The 26,940-nt window shown below is 36.4% G+C and overlaps 2 protein-coding genes across 3 annotated transcripts in view; both read left to right on the forward strand.

Annotated features, from left to right (window-relative positions):
* The first annotated feature begins 390 nt into the window (after positions 1-390).
* ifc (delta4-sphingolipid-FADS-like protein ifc) lies at positions 391-14,681 on the forward strand. Of its 2 annotated transcripts, XR_015535763.1 has the most exons (7): positions 391-666; positions 1,155-1,331; positions 4,621-4,760; positions 5,136-5,349; positions 6,102-6,313; positions 12,585-12,696; positions 13,554-13,686. XR_015535763.1 is itself a non-coding variant. In XM_022070494.2 (6 exons), the coding sequence occupies exons 1-6, from the start codon at positions 585-587 to the stop codon at positions 13,692-13,694; spliced, it is 966 nt and encodes a 321-aa protein (XP_021926186.2). In that variant the 5' UTR covers positions 394-584; the 3' UTR covers positions 13,695-14,681. The 2 variants fall into 2 exon arrangements, 1 of the variants encoding a protein (XP_021926186.2); XM_022070494.2 differs by lacking the exon at positions 12,585-12,696 and having other exon boundaries at positions 394-666; positions 13,554-14,681.
* A 1,344-nt stretch (positions 14,682-16,025) lies between these two features.
* LOC110832993 (uncharacterized) overlaps positions 16,026-26,940 on the forward strand; it is a 32,086-nt gene continuing 21,171 nt past the window's right edge. The window contains exons 1-3 of the mRNA XM_087351100.1: positions 16,026-19,587; positions 21,560-21,731; positions 21,826-21,887. Of these exons, the coding sequence (XP_087207226.1) occupies positions 21,692-21,731; positions 21,826-21,887 (102 nt within the window). The 5' untranslated portion in view covers positions 16,026-19,587; positions 21,560-21,691. The remainder of the gene's footprint in view (positions 19,588-21,559; positions 21,732-21,825; positions 21,888-26,940) is intronic.

Here is a 26,940-nt window from a genome sequence, read left to right on the forward strand (position 1 = left end):
CCACTCACCCCAAACGCCTACATGGCGTGTAGCGGACAAACTTTACTTTTACTTGTTGCTTCCATCATTAGAGTACGCCCTGTTGATGGAGGCAGAAAATACCTACATGGCGCTACAACAGCCGTTTTCATTGTCACTACCTTGAGAACATGAAATACTACGTAGCATAGCTGTTGTGAACTGAGAAAAAATTGCATTTCTTATGGAAGCAGTATTCACAAAATATCAATTTTTCGATCTTATATGGGCCAGATTTCTGAGTGTGAGTAGATCTGCATAAATATTTGCTGTGGCCTAAAGTAAACATGCATATCATTCCTGATGTTGGCATTAATATTATTTATTTATTTAAACATCGACCTCTATTTCCCTGTTCAGCTGTTGGTTACCCTGGTGATGGGTGATAGAGGCGCGGCATTGGTAGTGTAGCTCACTCAGACGACGTATTTGGGTGGCTTGTGTCATTGCTCGTGATCTGCCTGGTCGCGCTATTGAGTTGGGAGTGTTGTGTAGGAGTGTCATGTTTTTTTAAGTTGTTTCACTGTTGTGAACGTGACTACTAGCACACTTCCTGTGCCTTCAAAATGGGAGCTCATGTGTCGAGAACTGATTTCGAATGGTCGTATACAGAAGAGCCACATGCTAGTCGACGAAAAGAAATTTTAGGTAAGTATCCTCAATGTATGTCAATGTGCAACGAAAACATTTTAAGTGTAACACTTCTCATTTTGAGTTACAAATTGAAAGATTGTTCACATGTGTAGATGATTATATTAATGCACTGTATTTTATCGCCGTCGATAATTGTTCTCTTCGAAGAGCAATTATTTGTGAAGAGAAATAAAACATATTCAGTAACAAGTTTGGATAATGAGTCACATGAACAGCATACAAGCCATGTATTAGTCGCATCTGTATATCATGAGTTAAGAATTGACACATATTGTATATATTATTTAACTACGTAATATAGAACATTAGGAATCATATGGTAATGACAGAAAATATTTAAGGATGTATTACTGTGTTATTTGTTAATGTAGTGTTTAAGTTGTACAGCAGTTTAATGGCTGGATTCATTTATTATATTACATAGTTGTGTTTAATGTTGTATCATGTCAGATTCAGGATGTTTATATAAATTTTTATTGCAGAAAAATATCCTCAAATCAAGAAACTTTTTGGATATGACCCATACTTCAAATGGGTAGCCTCAGGAATGGTGCTTATTCAGTTTTTCATGATGTATGTGATGATAGATCAGTCATGGCCTATGATATACCTGGTTGCATATTGTTTTGGTGGAGTCATCAACCATTCCCTGATGTTAGGTGAGTTTCAAAAGTTAATTAATACAAAAAAATAAATTTAATGTTGTTGTAAAATTATAGACATCACTATTTTATCCCCACAAGGAATTTTGAGATGACTTGAGTTGAAATGTTGTTATTTTATCTTTTTCAACCCAGTACTCAGATGCCTTTTTTTTGGTATAGTTCAATAGAGCATAGTTCTTGGATGGGAACTGCAATATGCTTTTGTTTGTGTTTTGACTCCAAAATGGCAGCCAATGCCAAGTCAGAATTCAAGTTAGAATGAGAGGTGTTGCTAGCAGCAGATGAGTGTGGAACTTCGTCTGACATTTTAAGAAAGAACATAAATAGAACTTGAACAAGTAACTAGGATAATACGTAATCTGAGACATAATAGAAGAATTTAACAAATTACTAAATATAATGTATATAATTTATAATCTGTTGTTAGAATTCACAAATCAAGAATGATACAGACAGTATGTTATGCATAAGGGAAAGGAAAAATGAATACAAAATATTTCTTGCAAAATCTCCAAGAAAGAGTCAGCTTGCAGGGTCTAGACACTGATGGTAAGAAAATATTGAAATAGGTGTTAGGGAAATATGACGTAAAGGTGTGAACTGGACTTAAGTGGCTCAGGATGATATTTAATGGCAGGCCTTTGCAAACTTGGTAATGAACCTTGCAGGCTTCATGAAAGCAATTGTTTTCTTGTCCATCTGAGATTCAACATGTACCATGGAGATAGTGGAATATATAATACGAATGAAAATTCACTGAAAAGTGGAAGTGGTTTGTGATGAAACATCCAGGGCTGGTTATTGGTAACAAGACAAGATGTATGCATAGCATAACAGTACTACCACAATTTATAACTTTGCCTTTTGGGTGGGAGTCATGTTGGACGTTTGGCATTAACCAATATTTCAGCAAACATTGCATTTGAACTCCATCTGCAAAAACCTACAGACAAAAATGCTGTCATATTTCATAAAATCTGACCATCGACCTTTGCATGCTTGGGGTGTCCAGGTGGGTGATGATCACATCAATAGATATGTTATCTGAAAAGTGTATGTATTTTTTGTTGGTGAGAAGTGATTAGTTGAGAGATGAGATAATATCAGAATATTATCAGCATTAAATCTACTTGTTCCCATTGTAATCTTTAAAAGTTATCTTTGTGAAGACATCTGTGAATGAGCAAACTTAGGCCACTTTCAGACTAATTATTATTAATCTTGAATAATCACTCCTGATTTTATTCTCTTGAATGAGAATTAAACAATAGATATACATATCTGTCCTCAATACCACATTGAGCATATTAGTCTTCTGAGTAGGCCAGTGTGCTTTAATTTCTTCAGTTTGTCCATCCCATTTCTGGGATTCTGCCTTTAAATAAGCCTGGACTGACTTCTTGACACTCTGTGTTTACATCTCATTTCATGCTGTACATCTTCAGTGAACGAAACAACAGTGTTGAATATCCTAACAGTTACCCAGATTAACTGGCTTTAATATGCACAACACATGTTTGAAAAGTCCATATTTGAATATGAATGTAGAAAATGTTCCTTTTATTTGCCAGTTACTTAAACCCTGAAATCATTGAAAATATGTTGTTAAAACTGATGAACTTGATTATCCAAAGTGCAGATGTTAATAATTTTGATCATGATGGTAACATGCTGCATAGTGGTCAAGCAACAAAGTTTTGAGATGCAGGAGTTGAACCAGCAGAACCAATGGATCAGAGTGGAGGCTCACCCTTCATTATTTGATTTCAACTTTTTGCAACCTGCTGTTTCTTTATAGTAAGGAGTGTTGCCCCCTCTCCCACTCAACTCCCAAGCTTAAGGAACACTCCTCGTCACTTGTCCGCAACTGCTCATTCAATATATTTGCAGCTACACTCCATATCTGGAGGCTTTCAACTGCATCAACATCTAGAAGCAGTCTCCCAAACTCATTATGTGTTTGTTTGGCTACTATTATGATTTAATCTCACCTTATTTTTACTATGCTACTATTTGGCTGATCTACATGGTGATGAAGCTCTAAGAAATATGAGCCAGAACTCCTGCTCCTTGAGAGTGACTCTTCACACGTAACAAACAACTCAGTTACTTTTCTGCAGAACAGAAAAATAAACATGTTGTTTCTTGGATCTAGAATAAGGTTGTGGGTTTTCGGAGGCTTCTTTTTAGAGGTTTGTTGATGATGAAGTGTGCATTTATCAGTAGTGACCAGCCCACTGACTGCGCAATTTCTACTCAATCCCGAGTTGACTGCCGGAGCCATCTAGCAGTTAATCAGGAGACTTGGGTGAGAAATGGCCGCTGAATTTTGCTTACAAAACATCTCATATCATGCTCCTAAGGTTCTTTTACATGCCGTAAATCTACAACATGGGACCGCTGGCTTTACTTCCCCTCTGAAGGAAGTTGTGCTACATATTTTTATCACCCTTAAAAATCCATCAACCTTGGCTGGGATTGAACACGCGAACCTTTGGTCCAGTGGCGAGCACTCTAACCACTAGCCCACATACCCCACCCCAAGCATATAGTCCATATCTGGCATCATAAGAGATTTCTAATTTCCAGAAATTGATGGTAGCTTTCAGCTCATCAGTTTTCAAGCTCTGGAAACAACCTACATGTATATAAACTGGAGCTTGGAGAATTATTCATAAAATTAGTGTTGCATTTGTTTTAATTGTTTGTTCAGGAGTTTGGAACTTTGCATAGAATGGGGGGGATATACACACTAAATAAATGTAAATCGTCTAAAGATGTCATTGTTAGATTATTAGTATCTAAACGCTGAAATTGATGAACATGAAATTTTGTCTTTGATTCAATCTTCTTTGCTCCATCTATAAAAAGGAAGTTTCATTGATGAATGATTGTGTCATTGTATGTTGTTCCAAAATATTGAAATATGAATAATTTATTATGATTATATATGCAATTAATGAAGAAACACCAGAGTTTACTTATAATATAAAACAAGATGTTCACATGACTGTAGTTCAGGCTTAATGCTAATAATCTCTTTTGTGTATATGTTTGAGATGTCAAGTTGTATTACACTATTTAAAACGATTTTTTCAGTATATCATTAAAGATGAAAGAATGTATCTTGCAGTGTCAATGACAAGAGTATATAAATGCCTGTCTACAATCTTACATTAAATATGTCAGAAAAATCTATAGTAGTGGGGACCAATTTTTTCCTAAAATGCTACTTTTAGTTAGAATTATTGCTAGTATAATTTACTGTTTTTACTAATTTCAGCAATTCATGAGATATCACATAATTTGGCATTTGGTTGTGCAAGACCCTTGGCTAACAAAATGCTTGGTATCTTTGTTAATCTTCCGATTGGAATTCCATTTTCCATCAGTTTTAAAAAGTACCACTTGGAGCACCACAGGGTATGTAATGCAGTTATATTCTTCATTAGACATAAGGACATATATATTTAATGCTCTCATTGCTGACATAAACATGAAATGGGATTGCCTTTTTTAATTTAAAATGGAAACCATCCCTAAGACATTCCAGTGGCTGTCTTGTTTGTGTTATTGTATCATGGTGACAAAGGATGTTCATTGTTGCAAGGCTGTTGTTATGTTCTATTGGTATTGTAGTCTGATGACACTTAGTGTATTGCCATGGTAGTCAGTACAAAGCACAAATTTGGCGTTCTGATTTAGTACTAAAGCAAAATAGTCTGTTCAGTTTACAAAAGAAACATGTACTGTATGTATTTGAATGTGTAAATATAAATGTTTTATCTTTCTTTTTAGTACCAGGGTGATGAGAAAATGGATACAGATATTCCAACTTATCTTGAAGCGAAGTTGTTTTGTAACACATTTGGAAAACTTTGCTGGGTGATACTGCAGCCATTTTTCTATGCGTTACGGCCTGTAATCACATACCCAAAGAGTCCCACAAAATTTGAAATTGTCAATGTTATTGTCCAGCTTGCATTTGACATTCTAGTCTATTACTTGTGTGGTAAGTATTCAATTTTGGTACAGTTACATCATAAAAATATATATTTTAATAAAAACTGATACTTTGTAAGGGTTATAATCGTATCCTAGCTCAGTTCACTTCACTTCATATTGTCATGACATACCCACACCTCATCCGTGCCTAGATATTAACTATATTTTAACCAAATTTGTTAATGTAGTTCTTATTTTCCATGTGTATGTTACTTGTAATACTTAAAATGATAATGCTGTGCAAGGGGTGCAAATTATGAAGCTTCTTTTATGGTTTTCTCCTTTCTTTTGCTTTATTTATCTCATGTTCAGTCTCCTCAACACTTGTTACAAGATGCCCTAAGTCTCCGTTTTTTCTCTACAGTGAACAGAAAAGTTTCATAATGATTGAATCATTAGGTGATTTATACTTCTATATGCTTTAATGTTAATGTTTTGGAATGAGAAAAGATAATACATTTTCTGTTAAACAGCAGCATACATTTTCTTGGTTTATTTTGCCGTAAACTTTATATTGGTTTCTATGAACTTTTTAATTTACACAGAACATAAATAAATTATGTTCTGTATTTAATTAGTTATGTGGTTTGTCAAAACTGCTTTGGATAATATTCATAGAGCTAATTGGAGATATTACTATAAAATCTCAGGATAATTTATCATGATCTTAGTATCTCTGTAGGATGAATACAGGAAAACAAAAGAGAATTCAAACAGAAGCAACCTTTAACTTTGTAAAACTTGATATTTTTCCCACAGGTGGTAAGGTTATAGTCTACATGATAGCAGGGTCTCTTCTTGCTATGGGTCTTCATCCTGTGGCAGGCCACTTCATCTCTGAACACTATATGTTCCGCAAAGGCTATGAGACATACTCATACTATGGTTGGCTTAACTGGATAACATTTAATGTCGGTTACCACAATGAACATCATGATTTTCCAGCTGTACCAGGTTCAAAGCTACCAGAGGTATGTATACGAACAGTGATCAAAATAAAGGCAGATAATCATTTTTGGTAGAATTTTATTGAAGAATAAAAAATTGTTAACACATCAGTTAATTGTGTTAGGAGGTTGGCATCTTGCATCACATATTTCATTTTGAAAGTGGTTCATTTCTAATGATATTTAAAGTAGTTTTCTCATGATATTCACATTTCCTGTGTTTAAAACTCAAAGAATATAGTAGTTGATATATTCTAAATGTACTGATGTTAATAGTAGTGGTAAGTAAACACTGGAATATCTACAAGTGAATTATTGGGTTTGTGAATTAACTGCTGTTTTTAGGAACATAAGTAGCTTAAATATAAAAGCCTTTGTGTACATAGTGAATTTCTTATCTTTGGTGTCTGAATGTTTAAATTGTGCATACTGTGGACTCTTTGATTCTAACTCTCCCACCACACCTTCTAACTTTATCTGGTATGATATCTAGAAAAGCATCACTGCACACAGTTTCTCCCTTGGTCATATCCAGTCACTTCCTCCTGCAACCAGCTCTTAACCTTTCTACTGCCAGCAACTCTGCAGCTTGCTTACATCACAGTCCAGCCATATTTAGCAGTTTGCAGTATTTCATGATAAAACATGTTGGAAAATGTACACAGCATAAAAATTCTGGCATGGGTGCCAAAATTTGACTTTTGCAAATGGTGCCAGTGGCAGGTGTCTGGGGCAGAGTATTTTACCATGTAACCATAGTAACAAAGGCACCCGGACATATCGCCATGCTTGAATACACATTGGTTATTGACAGATTTGAACCAAAATTGGAATGTGCTGACAAAATGTAGTAAAACTCCCCAATATCAAATTTCATGAAAATTTGTGAGGTATTTCATTTAGGCAGACAGAGTAGTTTTAATAGGTGTTCTGCAGAGATGCATACATGCTTGTAAAATTAATTGTAAACAGTATACACTCATTCAGGAAATTGTAAAAGCTACTTACATGCATCATCTGGCAATAGAAATGAAAAGTATTTGGTCAGATTGTGTTCTGAAATATAAATCTTTCTGTCTTGCATCATGTTACCATCTAACCTGGGTTGGGGTACTGTGGTGTGAACAGAGTGTTGGTAAATGACCAGACTGAGACTTGGAAGATGTATCGACACCCACTGCATAAAACAGTGAGACAAAACTGTTCACTGTGCAATGAGGTTTATCAACATTTCATGTGGTATTTTGTTGAAAAATGAGATTTAATGATGCTTCACTGCTAACCATTTTTGCAACCACCATGGCAGAATAGGTAATGTGAAAGTAGAACTTTTCCTGAAGTTTATGGATGAGATCAGAGAAATTAAAACTACTACTAAATGACATACTGAAAGTAACAAGGAGATGGGATGTAGTATATATGATTACTATTGTGACGCAGACCTTTTTATCAGGGTAAATGTTAGTACAGAGGATTGAACTCAGCCCCTTGAGTTGTTCTCTTCACCAAATATTATTAGGACATTCAAATAGAGGATGACTTTGTGGGGCATGTAGTGTGCACGGGGAATAAGAGAAATGCACATTTTTAGTTTGAAAGCCTGAAGGAAAAAGTCACTTGTAAGACCTATGCATAGGTGGGAAGACCATATTTAAATGGTTCTTAAATAGAATATGAGGGTATAGATTGGATTCATCTGGCTCAATATATGAATCAGTGGTGGGCTATGATGAATTTTGGGGTTTTACGAAAGATAGGACATTTTTTGAGTAGCTGAGTATATAGGCAGACTCAAGAAGGTATCTTCTCTGTGGCCTTCAATTGTTTGTTAGTTATTAAGTTAATCAAAAGTACTACTCTAGAAAATGGTTGCTAATGTAGACTCCACTAGCAGGTTCTAGCTATAAAAGCATCTCAGCACACACTTGATGTTGGTCAACATACATTACCAGCTAGAGGACTGTTCTGAGAGTGGTCATAGTATTCTACTAAGATGAAGTGCTGAAGGTGGTTATCTGTATGATTTAAACCAGTTATCCTGTCTAACTTGTTTTGGAGATTGCCAGCCATGGACAATTTGAAGAGTACCTTGACAGCTATCATCTTTGTTGTAAGTTGTAACTTCTACTGATGAAACTATGAGAGTTAATGCCAATAGATTTACCTTGTACTTTTTGAAGGAGGAAAGGAATGTATATGTATAAATGGACATAACATGATAACTAGTATAATAGAAGGTGATTTATTGATATATTATGTTATACAGTGAAACCTCGATGCATCGTTTTCGGCGGGGGTGGGAAATAAAAACGATAGATGCGGGAAAGCATTAAAAATTTAAAAAAAAACAATGTTTCTCTTTCAAAGTTACTTCTTTTTACCAAAAAAGTCTTTAATGGACAACTGGTTTGTCGAAACTTTACGTTTTAGACCAAACAGAGTACTTTCCACGTTCAAAATGTTTTCCTCGTCACGTTCGCTAATATGGGCATAAAAGAACGACTTCACTTTTGCCAATGCAGCGTGTGCTTCGGCAAAACTCGGCACAGCTTCGGGCTCGCATTCGTCGTCTTCCTCACCGCTCCCACCCCCTTCGCGATCGTCACACAACTTATCAATCGTGTCGACTCCGCATGTAGCAAGCTCGCTGTCTACTGCCGCGTAGTCACCAAATTTAACCACGTCTTTCACGGCGCCAAATCTATTCCAGTCTTCGTGAAAGCCATCATGCTCATCCACACTGACGTTAGAGTCTGCTTCTGTGCGAAGTTCACACCCGTAGCCACCTTTGTGAAAACAATTCAGAACAGTTGGTTGGGAGACATGCCGCCAAGCTGCCACTGTGAAATGAATTGCTTGTAGCACGTCAATTTTCATGTTGACATCCTTCCCAGCATCCATTGCACATACAGCTGTTTGCACAAGGCGCTTTCTATACAACTGCTTGAGAGATTTTATGATGCCCAAATCAAGCGGTTGCAAGACGCTCGTGCAATTTGCTGGATACTGCACGACTTTCACATTTCGTAGAAATGTCGTGTCCTTCGGATGAGCGGCACAATTATCAACAAACAGCAAAATCTTTCTGCCTTGTGCGCCCATGGAGGCATCCAGAGAACTTAAAAACGCCGTAAAGATGTCTGTTGTCATCCAAGCCTTTTTGTTGGCGTGATATTTCACCGGAAGTTTTTTCATGTTTTTGAAACAACGCGGTTTTCGTGATTTTCCAACTACAATCGGAACCCGTTTGTCACTACCGTCACTGTTAACACACAGAAGAACAGTAATTCGGTGTTTTGCACGTATTCCCCCGTGGCAAGATTCACCTTTCAATGCCAGAGTCCTATCCGGGAGGGCGTTGTAGAAAAGTCCGGTCTCATCCGCATTATAAATGTCCCGCGGCTCATATCCCTCCAGCAGTGTTGGCAGTCTCTCGAGCCACAGCTCCGTTATTTCCACATCCACAGCAGCACTTTCGCCGGCTAACTTCTTGTAGACCATACCATGTCGTTCTTTAAACCTACTAATCCAGCCATTCGACGCTGCAAAATTTTCAATATTCAGTCTTGCGGCTATCGTCTTGGCTTTTTCCCGCAAGATGTTGCCATCAACAGGAATTCCTGAGGCCCGCGATTGCTGGTACCAAGTGAAGAGGACACTTTCTAGCTCACTGAAAGTTGATTTTCTTCCGGATTTCCTTTTTTTGCATGAATTACCGCACTTGTCAGTTTGTTTTCGGATTTCTTTCTTCTTTGCAACTATTGAATTTAAAGTAGATGGTGCTAATCCAAGGCGTTTAGCAATGTCGATTCTTTTTTCAAATGGATTCTTCTCCAATTCTTCTATGATTTTTAATCTTTCTTGAAGAGTTCTGACTTGCTTTAGTGGGCGAGACATGGTACAGGAATAATAACAAAATAATTAACAGGAGTAAGAGGAATAACAAAATATTTACGGGAACAACAACAAAAGTATAGACTGGAACAATAACAGGAAGAATGGAAGTACTGTTACTGCCGAACACGACGAAACGTAGCCGTAGAAGACACTGAACCACTGGAAACGAGATGAACCAGAAGAATGAAAAGTGCCGCCAGCCTTTCCTTTGTACTTGTAATAAAAGCATTTGTGAAGAAATTCACAGTGCACATGCCATTTGGCATCGCTGGAACGAAATATGAGTGCACCCTAATTAAAATCGTAAAATTTCTGACAATGAGCACCGCCATTCACTCCAACTATCACCCCTGCACCGCTGACCCCTCATTCCAAAAGGATCTGTGCTGGTTGGGCGACATAACAGGTTACCGCTACTGTGTATTCCAAAAACATTGTGCGTCTTTCGGTATTAATTTATCTCAAAACCCAGCATTTTAATTTCTCAGAAACGATCATTGCGGGAAAATTGTTGGCCGGGACTAAGATTTTTGAACGATCGATGCGATAAAACGATAGTTCGAGGAACGATAGAAGCGGGAAAATGTAACATTATTTTATATGGGATGTATTCGGGACCGAACAAAACGGACGATGCATCCGGGAAAACGATAGTTCCGGGAACGATAGATAGAGGTTTCACTGTATTTTAATTGTAAATGTGTAACATACATCGATGATGATTCCAGGGCACTGAAGTGAAATGAGGTAGGGAATTTGAAGTCCTAACTCAGTGACACAAACTGTTATGAGCAGTTTGTGAAAAATATTATTCACCGACAATAAAGAAAATAGTTGCTTGAGTTTTGACAAGGAAATAGTTTAAATTAGCTGCTACCCTGACAAATGTGGAAGGTTATGAGAAAGTTGACACAACATTGAGCAGTAGTTTAATTTGACTGACAGTATCATCCCTGTTATTAGATACTGATGCAGTAAAGGTATCTAGCAGTATCAAGGACAGGCTACAAATGAAAATGAGGATGGAATAACAGTTAATATTAGAAAACAGCCTTGCCTAGAATGAAGGATTAATAAATAAATTGTAACACCACACCCTTGTGGTCAATCCATTAGTTTCAGGTTTTATGCCTGATGAATGGGGGTGGATGGTTGTATAGGGAATATATAATTGAAGAAAAACAAGTGTTTCTTCAGATGGATTTAGCATTTATTGATATAATTTGAAATACACTACTCAACAGCAAGCACCACCAGTCCCCCTCATCCTCCCTTTCCTCACAAGACTTTGTGTGAAGGGATAAGTAATACAGTAGGGCACCGCTTATACGGCGGGTTAGGGACCAGACCCCCGCCGTAAAGCGAAAATCACCGAAAAGCGGATCTTTTGCCTTATTTCACTTGCAAATGCATATCAAAGCCTAATAAGATGTTACACTATCATATAGTAAGTGCACAATAGCGCTAAGCCTAAGAAAAAAATATGAAGGTAAAATGAATATCAGTAATACACACATTGTCCTCAGCTTATAGTGATTGGTGAATATAAATTTGAAAATTGATATGCTTATAGTAGGAAGGATGAAGGAGATGGCGCATCTTCATCATCTGACTCTTCAACGAATCTTATTCGTTTTGGTGATGGTTTGGAAGCCATAGACATGCCTTGTTCACGAAGTTTAATCATCTCTAACTTGGCATTTAAAATAAGAGGCTTACGACTCCTCTTTTTATCGCTACTACCCTTAGACGTCTTTGTAATTACACTGTAGTAACACAAAAATATTATATAAATATACAGTTTGTAATAACTGAAAAATTGCCAGAAATACAGAGGGACGCGGAGCGCACAAAAGCTGTAAACAGACTGAATCAGCGACGAGAAAATGGCGCCGGACGCACTTCTCTGACTCAGCTGTTGAGCGCCGTATTAGCGGATCGCCATAAAGCGGAGCGCCGAAAAGCGGGGCCCTACTGTATGTCTGTCAGTCATATTTGGAATAACCCTGGAAAGATTACATTCACATTTGGGATTCAGTTTTGTGACTTTGTAAGGAATGCAAGCCAGGGACAATTCTCCCACATTTCTCTACATTCTGCAGTTGCAAAGCTGAGTCCCAAACAGTACAGACAATTCCTGATAATAAAGTTTAGTAACAAGGGGTTGTATTTTTGACTACTGAATTTGAGATTTGAATTTAGTTATTGTCACAAGTGGTCAGAGATAGAAGTGGGTGATGGTATCTGCCCCAGACACACATTATAAAGCAGCACATTGATCACTCAGGAAATATTCCAGCACTATTTTGGCTGAGTGTTATATATTTATTGTAATTGAATATACTTCAGACTTAGTGGTCATGTGTGAATTGTGTTAACTTTTATCATTTGGGAATAGGGGATCTCAACTTCCATAACATGAAGCTGCTGCACAGGCTTTAACTGCAGGGTTTAATGGGATGCTATGACATCACACTGTAAGCTGGACCATGTGTAAGACGTGATGCACGGTCAGTAAAGGTTAACTGTATTTATTAACCTATCAGTAAGCTTCTGCCATCTTTTGGGAATGTGTTTGTTCATAATTTTGGCCTCAGTATATTATAGAAACAAGCATTTGTATTTGCAATTTGTCATCATCCTGTCAACTTGCATCATGACATCCATGACATATATGCAGTTACTTTATAGAACCCAAACAGGAAGTGGATTTGAATCATAGGTTTCTGGACATGCTATATAAGTAATTTTTTCTGTAGTGAATGTGAAAAAATCACTGAAAGTAATTTAGCTCCGGGGATCTACAACACAGCAATTAGTAACATAGTAGTGAAATATTAAAATTGTTGACAAATATGCCACTGAATTGGACAACAGACTTCAGTAATATGAGAATACTAACTGTTTTCCTAAGATATTTCCACTTTGTCATCAGACAGCAAAGTGTCCTTCTGAATATCTGTCCACAGCTCCTGTGTTCTTTCTTTCTTCTTTATGACATCTTTCCTAATCTGTTGTACACATCTTGATCTTGGTCACTCTCTTGGGTGTTTTCCTTGTACTTTCATATTCATTACCTTCTCTTGGATTCCCTTTGTTCATGTTTAAAATGAATACAGGCCATTTTGTTCTGTATTTGTTAATTTGCCTTCCAAGTTATTTTTCTGGAAATTTGTCATTGTCCCTTTGTTTCCAAGAATTTATAAAACATCCTCATCAGGGTCACTGCTTGTCTTACCAGGTTATTGTCCTTGCTAAATGGTTTAGGAGGAAGTGCCTTCAAACAAACCCCAGGTGCACACATGTGTAGGTCCTCTCTACCTTGTTCACTTCAGTTCAATTTAACACTGTTTTTGTGTATTCACAGGTAAAACGAATAGCTGCAGAATATTACAACAATTTACCTCAGCATGACTCATGGGTTAGTGTTTTGTATGACTTTGTGATGGACCCAGACATTGGACCCTATGCACGTATCAAGAGAAAAAATCGTGGACTAAAGTCATAAGTAAAATTGAAGAATAACTCAGTTACCCCTCCATAAATTTGTGATGGATCTGAATATTGGTATTACTTATAACGTAATTTTTTCACATATTACTCCAGTGATTTGTGAATGGTTTTGATCATTTTTTTCTAGTATACTGATGATGTGATACATATTCCATAAACATATTAGCATTGAATTGAAGAAAGATCTGTTATGGAAAATAATAGGTAAACTTTGTTTAAAAACTTATGCTTTTGTTATGTAAGTATAACATTCTGAAAGTAATCTTGTTTTAGCCAAAAGTATAAGAAGTATCATGAACATGTGTCTTGCCTTTTGGTCCTCAGATATTTTAAGTTACATAGAAATTGATTATAGAATGAATTCACCAGTTTTTAAAAGAAATTCTGAAGATTTATGGGCTTTAATTTTGTCAGCTACTGAACCTACTATTTTGATATTTTTTGCTGGTGTTATTAGCAGTGGTTCACAGCCTTTTTAGTGCAGTGTCACTCTAAAATTTGCTAAAACATGTATGAACACTGTTCAGTGTTAGGGATTATCTGCAATGAAATATAATGGAAGAGAGTATGGTAATGAAATTCCATAGATGAGCCCTCCTATGAGGATTACTGTTGAATTGCCTTTAATTAGGAAGTATTTGAAGTCCAGTAGTGCTGCAGTTTGCCATGCATGTGAACAAAGTAATTAATACAGATATTGATGCACTTTACTGAGATACAAAATCTGATTTGGCTTATGGTAATATGTCATTTCTGTATCTAGAAGGCAGTTTCCCCTCCTCTGTTAAAGAATTGGTGGAGTATCTGGAATCCTGTTAAACACTTTTATTGTACCATTTCTCAACCCATTATGTTATCATGTGTGCCCTCAGGTGATATTAAAATATGTTATGGAAAGAAGGAAATTATAATAATGTATCTATCTTCAACACATTTGTATGAGACATTTATTTCTGTATTATAATTAAACATTGCATTTTTATCATTGTGTGTCAGTTACCTCTCCTGTTTAGTTTAATTGTTCTTGATCATGTAAATTCATGCTGGAAAAAATGTATTCAGAGTTTTTTTGAGAAGGCCATTTAGAAGACCAAAGTAAGATGGGATAATAATATTAAATAATTCCTGGGGAATTTAGTTGTATGTGAATATGACTGTCTTGACTCAGGATCATATCCAAGTGTGGGCTTTGGCATTACCATTTCTGAACTTTTGGGTTGTCTTACCAGACTGTCAGTAGCATCTGTTGTGATATGTTAGTCAGTCACTTAATTTTACTTCTTAAATTCCTATATTTTGGCATTTTGTATTCATCCGTCTGGAAGACTACATATATACAGTGGTTCATTCACACAAGGTAGAGTTGTCACTGTGACCAAGCATTATGCCATGAAGGCATGTTAGGACACAGAAGTGAAACTTTATGCTCTGGCTTTCTTTACCTGGTGCCCATTGGACAGAAGTCTGAGTGGACAAGGACAGAGATGTAAACATATTGATGATGTTTAGCTGCTTAGTAAAATGCTAGAAACATGGCACGTGTAGAAACGAAGCTTCTTTACATGTACAGGTTGGTGAAGTTATATTATAATTATTCTAACTTTAGTTTAATTCTTTGCCTCTTGTAATTTTAATGTATTCTTGTGCTAGCAGACCATTGTGTAATACCTTTTACATCATTATGTTTCATGACAATCTGAATTTATTTTCTGTTCATCATTGATAGTTTTATTCAACATGTGTTATATGTCTTTGACAAACTGGGGTGTGGTGTTGGTGAAAAAAGGTTGCCAAACACAGGTCTAAGGGTAAAGTGCTGGACTCCATTCCTGGAGGTCTGAGATTCAGAACCAACCACATTCAGTGGATACTTGCCTTTTGCTTTTCCCATCTCTCACCTGTGATAAAGGCGAAACTTTGTAAATGTGGTGAATACCAGAGTTCACAGGAAAATAAAGATTCTCCTTGCCTGCCATCATTTTTATAATTGCCATACTGTTGACTGCTAAATTTTGAGTGGAGGTGTTGGAACAAAGTTTGGCAATCTTCAGAAATTTAACTTAAGATCTGTACAGAGCATTTTGGACTACCATTAGCAGCATTGACAGTTAAAATGTTCATGTTATGTTTATAGATTTTGTGAGTTGTAATTTTGGTAGATAATAAAATTCAAAACCAGTTGGTCTGCACTGACCATTCAGATCCTGACAGTTTACTTGAAAATCAAAATTAAATGTAAGACTATTTAATTTAATATTTACTGCATTAAAAAATTGTCATGTCATGTTTGAGGTACATAAGAAGATAATATATCCCCCCCCCCCCCCCCCCCCCAATTGTATGTTGAGCAGTATTTGGGAAAATAGGCACCAAGGGTTGCGGATTCCTTTAGTGGTCTCTTAAAGTTCTTTGGGTGCTGATAATATGAAACATGCTTGGTTTATGTTGTAGTGAAAACATACATCACAGTGATTAAAAGGAAGTGGCAGTTTTGGTTGTGTGTTTTAACCCATAACAAAGGTAAAGTTCAAGATCAGTTGAAAGGGTGTTATGTAGTGTTGACTCATCTGTGCTAGGTAATTACAATTTATATTTTTTTCCTAAAAATACTGGTGTTTGTATATCCCTAGCTTTCAGATTTAGAACATATGCATATTATATATGTTGTGACCAGATAGATTGTTATACATGATATTACAACCAAGTTCATGAAATACAATATGTTTTGAAAAGTTGTATCTGAAATATATTTATTGAGATTGGTGACCAACTGCAAAACAGGCATTCTTTGTAGTGAGATACTATTTGTAATTGTTACTCAAGAGGATTAATATATTTTAAGTATCTGATTCAGCTTTAAATTATATTTTATTTTCTGCAGGCTTGGTGTGGAATTTGAAAGGAAGCCTCACTTAATATTTTGCTCTTACAATTATATTAATTGTGTTTTTAGAATTTAAAAAATATTTATAATAACTGTATGGTAATATATAGTGGCTGCATGTGGATTTGCATGCTGAAGAGTGAGCAACAGTTGCAAAAAGTCTAAATAGGGTTTGAGGTGAGGTTTCCCCAGCAGTGAGTATGAAGATGACTGTCTTCTGGGTTGTGGTACCATGTAGTTTGTAGAAGTTTACCAGTATTTCAGAGGTCCTTGCTGCCTCTATTATCAGGGCATCACCCTGCTACTTCAAGTTCAGAAAGAGTGTCTGTGAATTGTTCACACCATTATAAGCCTTAATAAATTTATTTTAGGAGCAATCTTGAAACGGTTTGCTGTAGTTAATAACACAACTCAAAGACATTTTTGCTTTAATTAAGAAGACTACCACAGTTAAGTCAATACTTCAGTAAACCAGAATTCAGTAAACTTTGACGTGAGCCCCATTAGTAGCAAGCAGAACATCAAGGCGTTAGATGATTTCATTCCAAACATTAAGAAGCAGAGTTCTCTGAAATTTAGTATTGGGAGTTATACTAAAATTTGTCAACACATTCCAATTTGGTTGAATTCATACAACTGTAAGAACTTTACATGAAGACCTACATGTATTTCTATGATCAGAAGCTTGGGAAATTGCCAACAAACTATGCAACTATTTGGGGAATCCTTCATGATGATACCATCACCCAACCAGACAAGTGCTAGACATTCTCCATATAACTGGTTTCATGTGTGCCATTAATAAAAGTCAAATTCTGTAGAAATGTCTGAATTGTTATAATGTGCATCATTTCATGACTTGTTAACTCTCGGTCCAGAAAAAAGTTTGGTTTTATAAATATGTGTTGTTCTCTGGGAACTTGGTTGTCTTAAACTACTCTACTTCTGTTCACATTACCCTAATAGTCTTGGTAACAAAATATTAAATTGGTTGTTATCCATTAGGACATGCATTTTGCTTCAAAATACAGAATATACTGAAATTAATGAATGATTTGAAGGGTGTGTAATAATTTATAACACATGAAAAATTAATGTACAGTAAAACCCCTCTAGTTGGACACCCCTATATCCCGGACACCCCTCTATATTGGACACTTTTAATTGGAACCGGCGAATATCCTATAATTTTACATGTCCACAACACCCTATATCTTGGACACCCCTTTATCCTGGAACTTGGTCACCCCTTTTGTTGTAAGTTGGACAGGTGCATGCATGCACTTAGCTTCAATGCTTTTATGGGAAACATTTACAGTTAGTGTTTTGTTGTTTTGAATTTCTGACGGATGAATGCCTTCTCCCTGAGGATTAGCTTATGGTTGAGGGTGTGAGACATTGGAATGCAGTGAAAGTGAATGGTTATTCTTTTGTTAAACCCCTCACTGGAGTTTTAACTTTGTCAGTACTGTACTTGCAACTGAGTTAAACAGTGTTAACAGAAATTGGAACGGTATGCGTTCGCTCATAAACAACCAGGAGTGGTTGAAACATTATTTGGATTGCGGTGAAAATTAGAAAGAGGATGGCAAATTCCAAGATAAAAGCAAAAAAGCAGTGTCTTGTGACGGGTTTCTTCACAACAAATAAGTGACATCTTATGTTGAGCTTAAAAAAATACATTCTGAACATTTAAAATTTTATTGAGGCTGGGGTGTAATGTGCAACCATGAGAGTGGGTTTCAAAAGATTATTATTATTATTGTAATTAATTCTTAATTCGAGCAAGCCTACAGTAGTTAGATTATGTAAAATAGATTACATTGTCGGTAAACGTAAAGTATTGGTGCAAGTTTAATTTAGTGAAAACAAAATTTGTAAAAATTCAATTTACACTTTTGATTTTTCTTATCAGCAATTTCCTTTTTTTGGGAAGGGCTCCATAATACTCTACAATTACCACATTGTCATTACACCACAATTTGAAAGGATGATTTCCCCTTTCCCTCTATCCTGGACACCTCTGTAAGTTGGACACATTATCGTGGAACCGCAAGTGTCCAAGTTAGAGAGGTTTTACTGTACTACAAAACAATCACATAGCATTGGAGTTTTGTAACAAGTGGCCATAGAAGTTCTTATATAACATTTTCATATGTGTTATAAATAAACAATAACACTTCAAATTGCTCACTAATGTATGGACAACCTATATGTCAAATAAGTTATAGGTCTTAACAAGGTAAACATCACATCTTGTATATATTTTTTTATATAGTAACAATTTTTAACATACATTATTAAGTTAGATATGACTGTAGATGATGCCTGTGTATTCGTAATTGTATGTTGCCAGTGTTTTTATAAGTCTAGAGAAGTGTTTATTCACATTACTAGTTACTATAAGAAAGATATAATGGGCTTGAGTGCAAAATACAAGTGGCCTCTTATGCTGTATACTATTGAATTCATTAGTTATGTGGTGTTTTTCTTTATAAACCTTCTTATTATTTGATTTTTTCCCCTCCCACCCCACACTTCAGACTGTAATGAGAGTTATATATCTTTACCATGAAAATAGAGGCAGTATGTGTCTGAAATGATGGTAACCACCCACAAGACTCCACAGTGGTACAACAATCAACATTTTCATTTACATGCTTATAGTTTTGAGTTGTTTATTTTTATCTCACGTGCAGAGTTATTTCCACATGCAGTTTTATCTCTGGGTTTTCTTTACTTGTGCTGTCAGTAGCATTGTTGGCTCAGAACTTGAAAGTGTGTTACATGTGTACTTTTTTGTCCTTAATAAAGGAAAGTAAGCTGAAAATATTTTGTTAGTTCAGTGAAATTCATCTCACTCTTTTCAGGTCCATAGTTTGACCACTTCTTATATCTGCCAGGCACTTAATATCGTCCACTGTTCTCATACTATGCAAGTCATTTAGGATCTTTTGCAGAAAGATGGCCACAGAAGAAACTAAATTAATTTGGTCTTCAGAAGGTAAGAAACTGCATCCTCACCGTGCAAAAATATAGAAACTTAACCAAGGTGCTTCAAGTATTAAAAATAGTATGTTATTTTATGGGCTTTTATTTATAATGGCACCACTTGTACAGAGTCAAATTTTCTGTGTCTGTCTTTTCAGACTGGCATATAATGTAGTTAGTTGTTCTATAAGGTTGTAGTGAAAACAAAGTCATGTAGTCACTCTTTAGTTGGTATTTTATGTTTGTTTTAATATTGTATTCTCTTTTTGATGTGTCATTGTCCTGCTGTCTGTACATAACATGTTCCTGATATTTTTCTTCTGGGCAGTAATGTGTGTGGTCGTTCACAGTTTTTTAATATCGTTTTTAAAATTAACTCTTTATCTCTGCTGTGTTAGATATTTTGCATCCAAGGCATGCTTACTCCTTCGAAATGTGTGACACATGCCAATTTGCAGTACATGTAATTTCATTGTATGCAATTTTACATCCCTTATTGGACTTGATGCTCATACACTACATATATGTATCATTTGTTGAAAGATAATCAGTAATATGGATAAATACCATTGCATTTTTTTAACATTCACCATATTGAGAACAGTCTAAAATAAAAGTTGTGTGTCTTGATGACATCCACTTTTTATGTCTTCCACAAAATTTTTTAATTATTTATGGCTGCAGGTTACATAGATGTATTGGATTTCTACAGGCCAAATTAAAATTTTCCAAACTTTTATTTTAAGACCCTAGCAACAAACATTACTGAAGTCTGCTGAGTACGTTTAGGCATGGAATGTGGTAGGTATGGCCTATAGTACGTGTGTTTCATGAATTTTTGCATGAGCATTTTATAATCATAATTTTGAAAGTGTATTTTTGTAGTCTTGTATGTGGGAATTTATGAGTTGTTTTATTTACCAAATTTAAATTTTATTTTATCATTTTGTTGTGCCATGTGTAATGCTTAATGTGGAACCACATGCTTTGCCTTTATCCTGGTTTTCTTGATACTCTCCATGAGTACTTTGCATAAATTGTAATTTGTTGTACATGACTGTGATCTGTACCCTGATTTCATGTACAAGGAATCATCATTTTGTATTTCAAGCTACAATCTGTATTCCAAATAAATTTATAACATGCATTGATAGTGACAACAAAAGCTATATTTTGTACTCGAGTAACAATTAGTAATAGAACTGGTTTCATCCATCTTAACATCTTCTCAGTCTTCCAAGGTGTTTCCAAATCAGAATTTTACATGCATGCCTTGTTTCCCCGTAAAACTACATATCCAGCCCATTGCAACCTCCTTGATCTGTTGTGTCATCACAGCTGTTTTTGTAATTACCTAAAATCAGTCTACATTAAATTAATCAAGCATTCATTACCTAAGAGTTTGTAATTATTGATTTCTAAACATTATTTCACAAGTTATATGAATGTTTAGTGACACTGCACCTCATGTCGGTCATGAGGCACTGCAAATAAAGATTGGGTCTCGGACCTCGTACAACTGGCATAGGTTCACACTTGATTAGATGTAAATGTCAGTATTACTCTGTTTTAAACTTTATACTGAATAAATTATTTTAAATGTGTTGGTTATTCATGGGGCAGATAATGTAAGTCTTTTACCACATAAACAGTTGTCAGATTTCAATAAGAATTTTGATAAATCACATCCTTTGATTAAAGAAAACTGATGTTAACTGATGCATAATCGATAAACTGTACGTCACAGAGTGACATCCTTCGATCATAAGCAAACAAGTTTTCAGATTTGTTTTGCATTTGTGTTTGAATAGAAAAGTATAAAAGCACATATGTGAAAAGCTTAGATGACAAATGCTTTATGCCTTACAGATATCCTGTCTTTGCAATATCTGACTTATAACTTGCAGTAGAGTATATCAAACTTGTATCTAATAGTACATGTGCTCGTCTATCTTTTAATATATAACATTGCTCTTATTTTAAAGATTTCTGTGAGACGTCTTTGAATCGTAGGAAATTATGGAAGGATGGCCACCGTCTTCCATGTGTAAACCTGAATTTATTATTAATGGTAGTGAGGACCTTTGAAATCATACAAGAACACAAAGAATACAGAAATGTCTATCCTTTCCAGTAGTCGAACTGAACTTTTTGACTGTAAGTAGCATGCTGGCATCAGAGGAAGTATAAATACACAAATTCTTTAGTTTTGATACTGTATTTCAAGTTGTCTGTTTAATTCATATTTCAGGCTCCTTAATTCCCCTGCAGATTTTAGAGAAATTCTGGTGGTGGAACTGGAACATGCCAAAAGTAAGTAGATAATGTTCTTTGATATTTTGAATTCGATTTATAGATATTTGAAAAATGATAAACATCAAACTTCATGTGAAATGCCCTTAAGTTATAAATGCTATGTATTCCAGTCTGTACGATGCAAAATGTACAGTAATTTTTATAGGCATCAGTACTAATACTGTAATAATAGTCTCCGACTCTATAAAATATAATTTTTGGATAATGCTGTAGTTGGGGTTGTTTCAAAACAGATTTGTTAATTGAATCAGTAATTTGTGAACCCACATGATTCCAGGAAAGTAACTTTTGAGAAAACAAAAAGAAAAATGATAGGAAACATTATTCTTGAATTTTCCTAAGAATAATTGGCAAGTATCTTTTTTATACAGTATAACCCATGGCATGTATAATTAGTTATTAAGTGAAATTTATTTTTGGACTCTTGGTTGTGTCCTTTGTCATTGCTGAGATGACATGTTTAACTTGTCATGGTTTCTTCATGGTGAGTCAGCCAAATTCATTTGGTAATAAAATGAGTTTAGAAATTGTTTAAAGATACCAGAGAGAAAAGAAAAAACAAACAAATATAGTAAAGAAAAAAATATTTTTACTGATCTGTTTAAACACAAACGTTATAATACTGCGAAATATAAACAACAATACTGAACTAAACTGTGTCACAACACACCGTGAGGGTTTGATGACCAGCCATATCGCCGTGTTTTAGACTTTCGTGACCAGCGTCCGCTACCCTTTCACAAGTAGCTCCTCATTTCACATCCTTTTTTTGTAAAAATATATAAAAGTAAAGCTGTCCCACTATACGCCATATAGGCGCTTGGGGGGAGTGGAGGTATAGCTCCTCTCTTCCTTGACCTCGGCACTAGATGGGGGTGAGTGGTTAGCATAACGCCCCGGCCGGCTTTACCCCCGAGAAAGGATCCCGGTACCCATTGTAGAGGAGGCTGTAGAGCCGGTCTGGACGCAGAGGCTAGAGGAAAAATCCTCTGCCCTCTTCGGGGATCGAGCCCCGGTCGCCCAGTCCGTAGCCAGTCACTATACCGACTGAGCTACGCCGTCTCACCTATATCAGGGCTGTGCAAAATGGGGGGGGGGGGGGGTTGAGTGCGGCGCACCGGGGCTCCGATCGATAAGGCTGGTCTCCCGACTTAGTTTACTCATTGCGGCGCGGTTTAATATTTTCTTATCTCAATTAAGTAAGAGGACCCCGATTTATTCTTGCACCTGGGCCTCAAGTACCTTTGCATGACCCTAATATTTATAATTGTAATTTTTACATAGTAAAATTCGTGTTTTTTTACTTTTTGTCAAAATTAACTTCTGCGGACGCCTGTGCTAAGTACGGCCCTGATGGTAGAAGTAGCTCAAAGCTTATAAAAAGTTTATGTTAAACTTGTTATTTACTAAATTAATAATTTCCGTTTTAAAAGGACATAAAATGTGGATTTTATTAATATATACAACTTATATTTGAAACTTTTTTAATGCAGCTTATATTTAACGAAGTACAGTGGGAGATTAAAACGATGTAAACCTAACCTAACCTAACTTTGCATTTTAGTAGAGCCACAAGAGTTAAGACGACGATAGGAAATGTAATCTTTTATGTAATGTCTAAGAAAATCACCGCTACCAAAAATGCCCTGATTTGAGTTTGACATGTTTAAGGAAACACAGGGGATAGATATTGCATTCCGCTGTTCGTGTTTAGATTTCTGAAAAGGTAATTTTATTTTGCTTATCATTATATATTTTACGCTCTTTTCGCCATATTTGTTCAGCTCGAGATGGATAGGCAAACGAAACAAAGTAATTTGTATTTGCATTAATTAACATCAAGACTAGGGAAGAGTGTAGAATAGTAAAGAAGTTATTTTAGATATTAACCGGAATGCACGTTTTGACTTTTCTGGAATATGCTGAATGTTCTCTCAACTGCTGAGGTTAAACAGGGCTCATGACTGTCAAGAACGAAAATTATTTGTTTTGCAGAATATTACATTGATTATCGTTTTGAAATTCGTAATTCGAGTCACATTGCTTTGCTAGTGTATGTTTATTTACTTTCTTGTGTAAATATTTGCGTGATATACAAGAAGTAACGAGATCGTAAACCAATCGATCTCTTGGTTAAAATGGATGCGTTTTACATGGGCTATAACCAACTAAGTTCGGAAAAGTTACTATGTATGTATGTCTCAGATGACGTAGAGATGATAACAGTGGTGTAAAGGTGTTGGAATACGACCTGTTTTTTTTCAATTCGTTCTTTCCATAACCGTATTTATTATGCGTGTGAACAGAAGTTTATTATCTGGAAGCTAGTGAAATGCTATTGATATTACACAATAGGCTTAGGCTGTTCTTTGGTTTGTATTTTGTTCACAATTATGCCTAAAGAAAAATACAAGATGAAAGTGGCAAACATTATTTGCGTATTTTATGTTACGTGTCAATTTTTGTGCGATGAGTAGTTTTTCGTTCGACCTTGGAAGAATACGAATGAATACTAACATTTTCCTACAGATAGCTTTTAGTGCAGACAGCAATACTGAATTTTGTTCGCGTACGTTAAATAAAACAGCCACGGTGGTCTAGCGGTTAGAACGCTGGCCTTGTAATCCTGTGGTCTCGGGTTCGATTCCCGGCGGTGCCCGAATTTATAACTTGTGGGCAAGGCCGTGGTCTAGGCAACACGGAGTTTTCCTCCGGGGGCTTCCCCGGTTTCTCCGTGGCATCCCAACAATTACTCCATTCACACACAGAAGAAGGCAATGGCAAACCACTTCTGGATCATCTGCCAAGAACGTATATGAACAGGTCCCAGTCCGAGAAAAGGATGGAAGGATCCTGTTCATATGGACCTGTCGTCAGACAGAACACTAAATAATAATAAGATGAGGTGGTCTAGCGGTTAGAACGCTGGCCTTGTAATCCTGGGGTCTCGGGTTCGATTCCCGGCGATGCCCGAATCTATAACTTGTGTTGGGCAAGGCCGTGGTCTAGGCAACACGGAGGTTTTCTCCGTGGCATCCCAACAATTACTCCATTCACACACAGAAGAAGGCAATGGCAAACCACTTCTGGATCATCTGCCAAGAACGTATATGAACAGGTCCCAGTCCGAGAAAAGGATGGAAGGATCCTGTTCATATGGACCTGTCGTCAGACAGAACACTAAATAATAATAAGATGAGGTGGTCTAGCGGTTAGAACGCTGGCCTTGTAATCCTGGGGTCTCGGGTTCGATTCCCGGCGATGCCCGAATCTATAACTTGTGTTGGGCAAGGCCGTGGTCTAGGCAACACGGAGGTTTTCTCCGTGGCATCCCAACAATTACTCCATTCACACACAGAAGAAGGCAATGGCAAACCACTTCTGGATCATCTGCCAAGAACGTATATGAACAGGTCCCAGTCCGAGAAAAGGATGGAAGGATCCTGTTCATATGGACCTGTCGTCAGACAGAACACTAAATAAATATAAATAAAAACGTTCAATAACGTAATGCCACGATGTACAGGTTAGTGTTCTAGTCATGGCCTCGAGACATAAAAACCGGAGTGAAAGTGAAGATGACCATCGTCCGAGATGCTGCACCGTGTAGTCTCGTAGAAATTGCCCGACGTTGCAAAGGTACTTAATGCCCACACGGTCGAACATCCCAGAATACGGTCATATTCATGTCTGGACTTGAAATGCCTCAGGATATATCGCATTTCCTGTGTCCCTAGAGTAGTTACTTTGAATAGGGGACGATTATTTGACCATCTGAGGCATCAGTTCGTCATTAATTTATAATCACCCTTGTCATTCGAAGCGATACCTTTGGCGCTTGTAAGGAGAGCGCATACCGAACCAATTCTTCCCGAGCATCAAATGAGAAAGCGAATTAAATAAGCCAACGTGTTCCTATTCAGAACGTAGAGTAGTTTCATAGGTGAGGCGTTGAATGGTCGAAACAGGTTCATCATTTTATGTGCACATTGCGGAAATAACGCATTCAGTTTGAATTCAGTCCCCTTTTCTATGCGTTTAATTTCCATTGACTCGGATTACAGCGATTAACTGCACACCAAATAAACAGTTTAATTTGTTATGTGTTCCCATCGTGACAAATGCACTTTGTTGAATCCAGAAGTAGCATCTGTTTAGGAAGCCACCAACATTCTATTTGCGCTTTGCATTCATTTGCCTGATGTCAATTTAGGTCAGACAAGTCACGCCACCTGCCAGGACAGTAACAAATAGACACAGAAGAACAAACCGGAAAACGTAATTCTCGAGAAAAGAAGACAAGACTGTAAACTCTGTATTTCTCTTCAAATATTGCTGTATTTCTAGCACTAGCTCGATGCTTTGACATTGATTATTTAGCGAATGATTCCAAATTCACCGTGACTTGATAACTCACAGCAAAATATACGAAACTTCTTGCTACTGCATGCTTACACATGGGGGCTTTTGCAAGAAAATTCACAGACTTGCAAGGACGACAGACGAGGTATGACGTGGACATTATTTATTTAATGGATCAAAGATGAAAGAAATTCTTTATTTGCATTCGTGTCCACTGTCGTTAGAGTTCTTTTAAATTAATGCTGATGTCAAACTTAGAAAAGTCCGCATGTTCAGCATGAAGTCTTATAACACAGAAATTTCGATAAATCTTTATGTAGAGACTGTTTTTAAATTTATAGATTAGGAATTTGAGTTGTTCTGCACGTATGCGGGACATACAGAACTTCGAGTCACTTGAATCATGGCGTACACATATTTTCCAAAATGCATTATTTGCGATTTGACATACCTCATTGACACCCTGATATCAATTTATTGCAAATGTAAATCTATTATTCCAGATACAAATCTGTTGCTTCAAAACTGATTGCAGTGCTGCATAATATTTGACAATGTTTTCTTGAAATTCTTTAAATATTTATCATATCGAAGAACTTCTCAAATAAATACCTTGAAACAGGCCATGGCGATGTCCTTCCAAATCTTTGCCTACCACCTATGCGTGATTTTACCAGCCGTCAGTTCT

The sequence above is a fragment of the Zootermopsis nevadensis genome, unplaced genomic scaffold (genome assembly GCF_977971745.1).
Source record: "Zootermopsis nevadensis isolate Lab colony 2312 unplaced genomic scaffold, Znev_1.0 Znev_ptg000018l, whole genome shotgun sequence".
NCBI lineage: Eukaryota > Metazoa > Arthropoda > Insecta > Blattodea > Termopsidae > Zootermopsis > Zootermopsis nevadensis.

What these genes read in the sequence shown, in the direction of transcription:
- ifc (XM_022070494.2), top strand. Translation starts at nt 585, where the DNA reads ATGGGAGCTCATGTGTCGAGAACTGATTTCGAATGGTCGTATACAGAA. An exon ending in CAACCATTCCCTGATGTTAG is followed by an intron (nt 1,332 to 4,620) that starts GTGAGTTTCAAA and finishes TACTAATTTCAG; the next exon opens with CAATTCATGAGATATCACAT. An exon ending in ACCACTTGGAGCACCACAGG is followed by an intron (nt 4,761 to 5,135) that starts GTATGTAATGCA and finishes CTTTCTTTTTAG; the next exon opens with TACCAGGGTGATGAGAAAAT.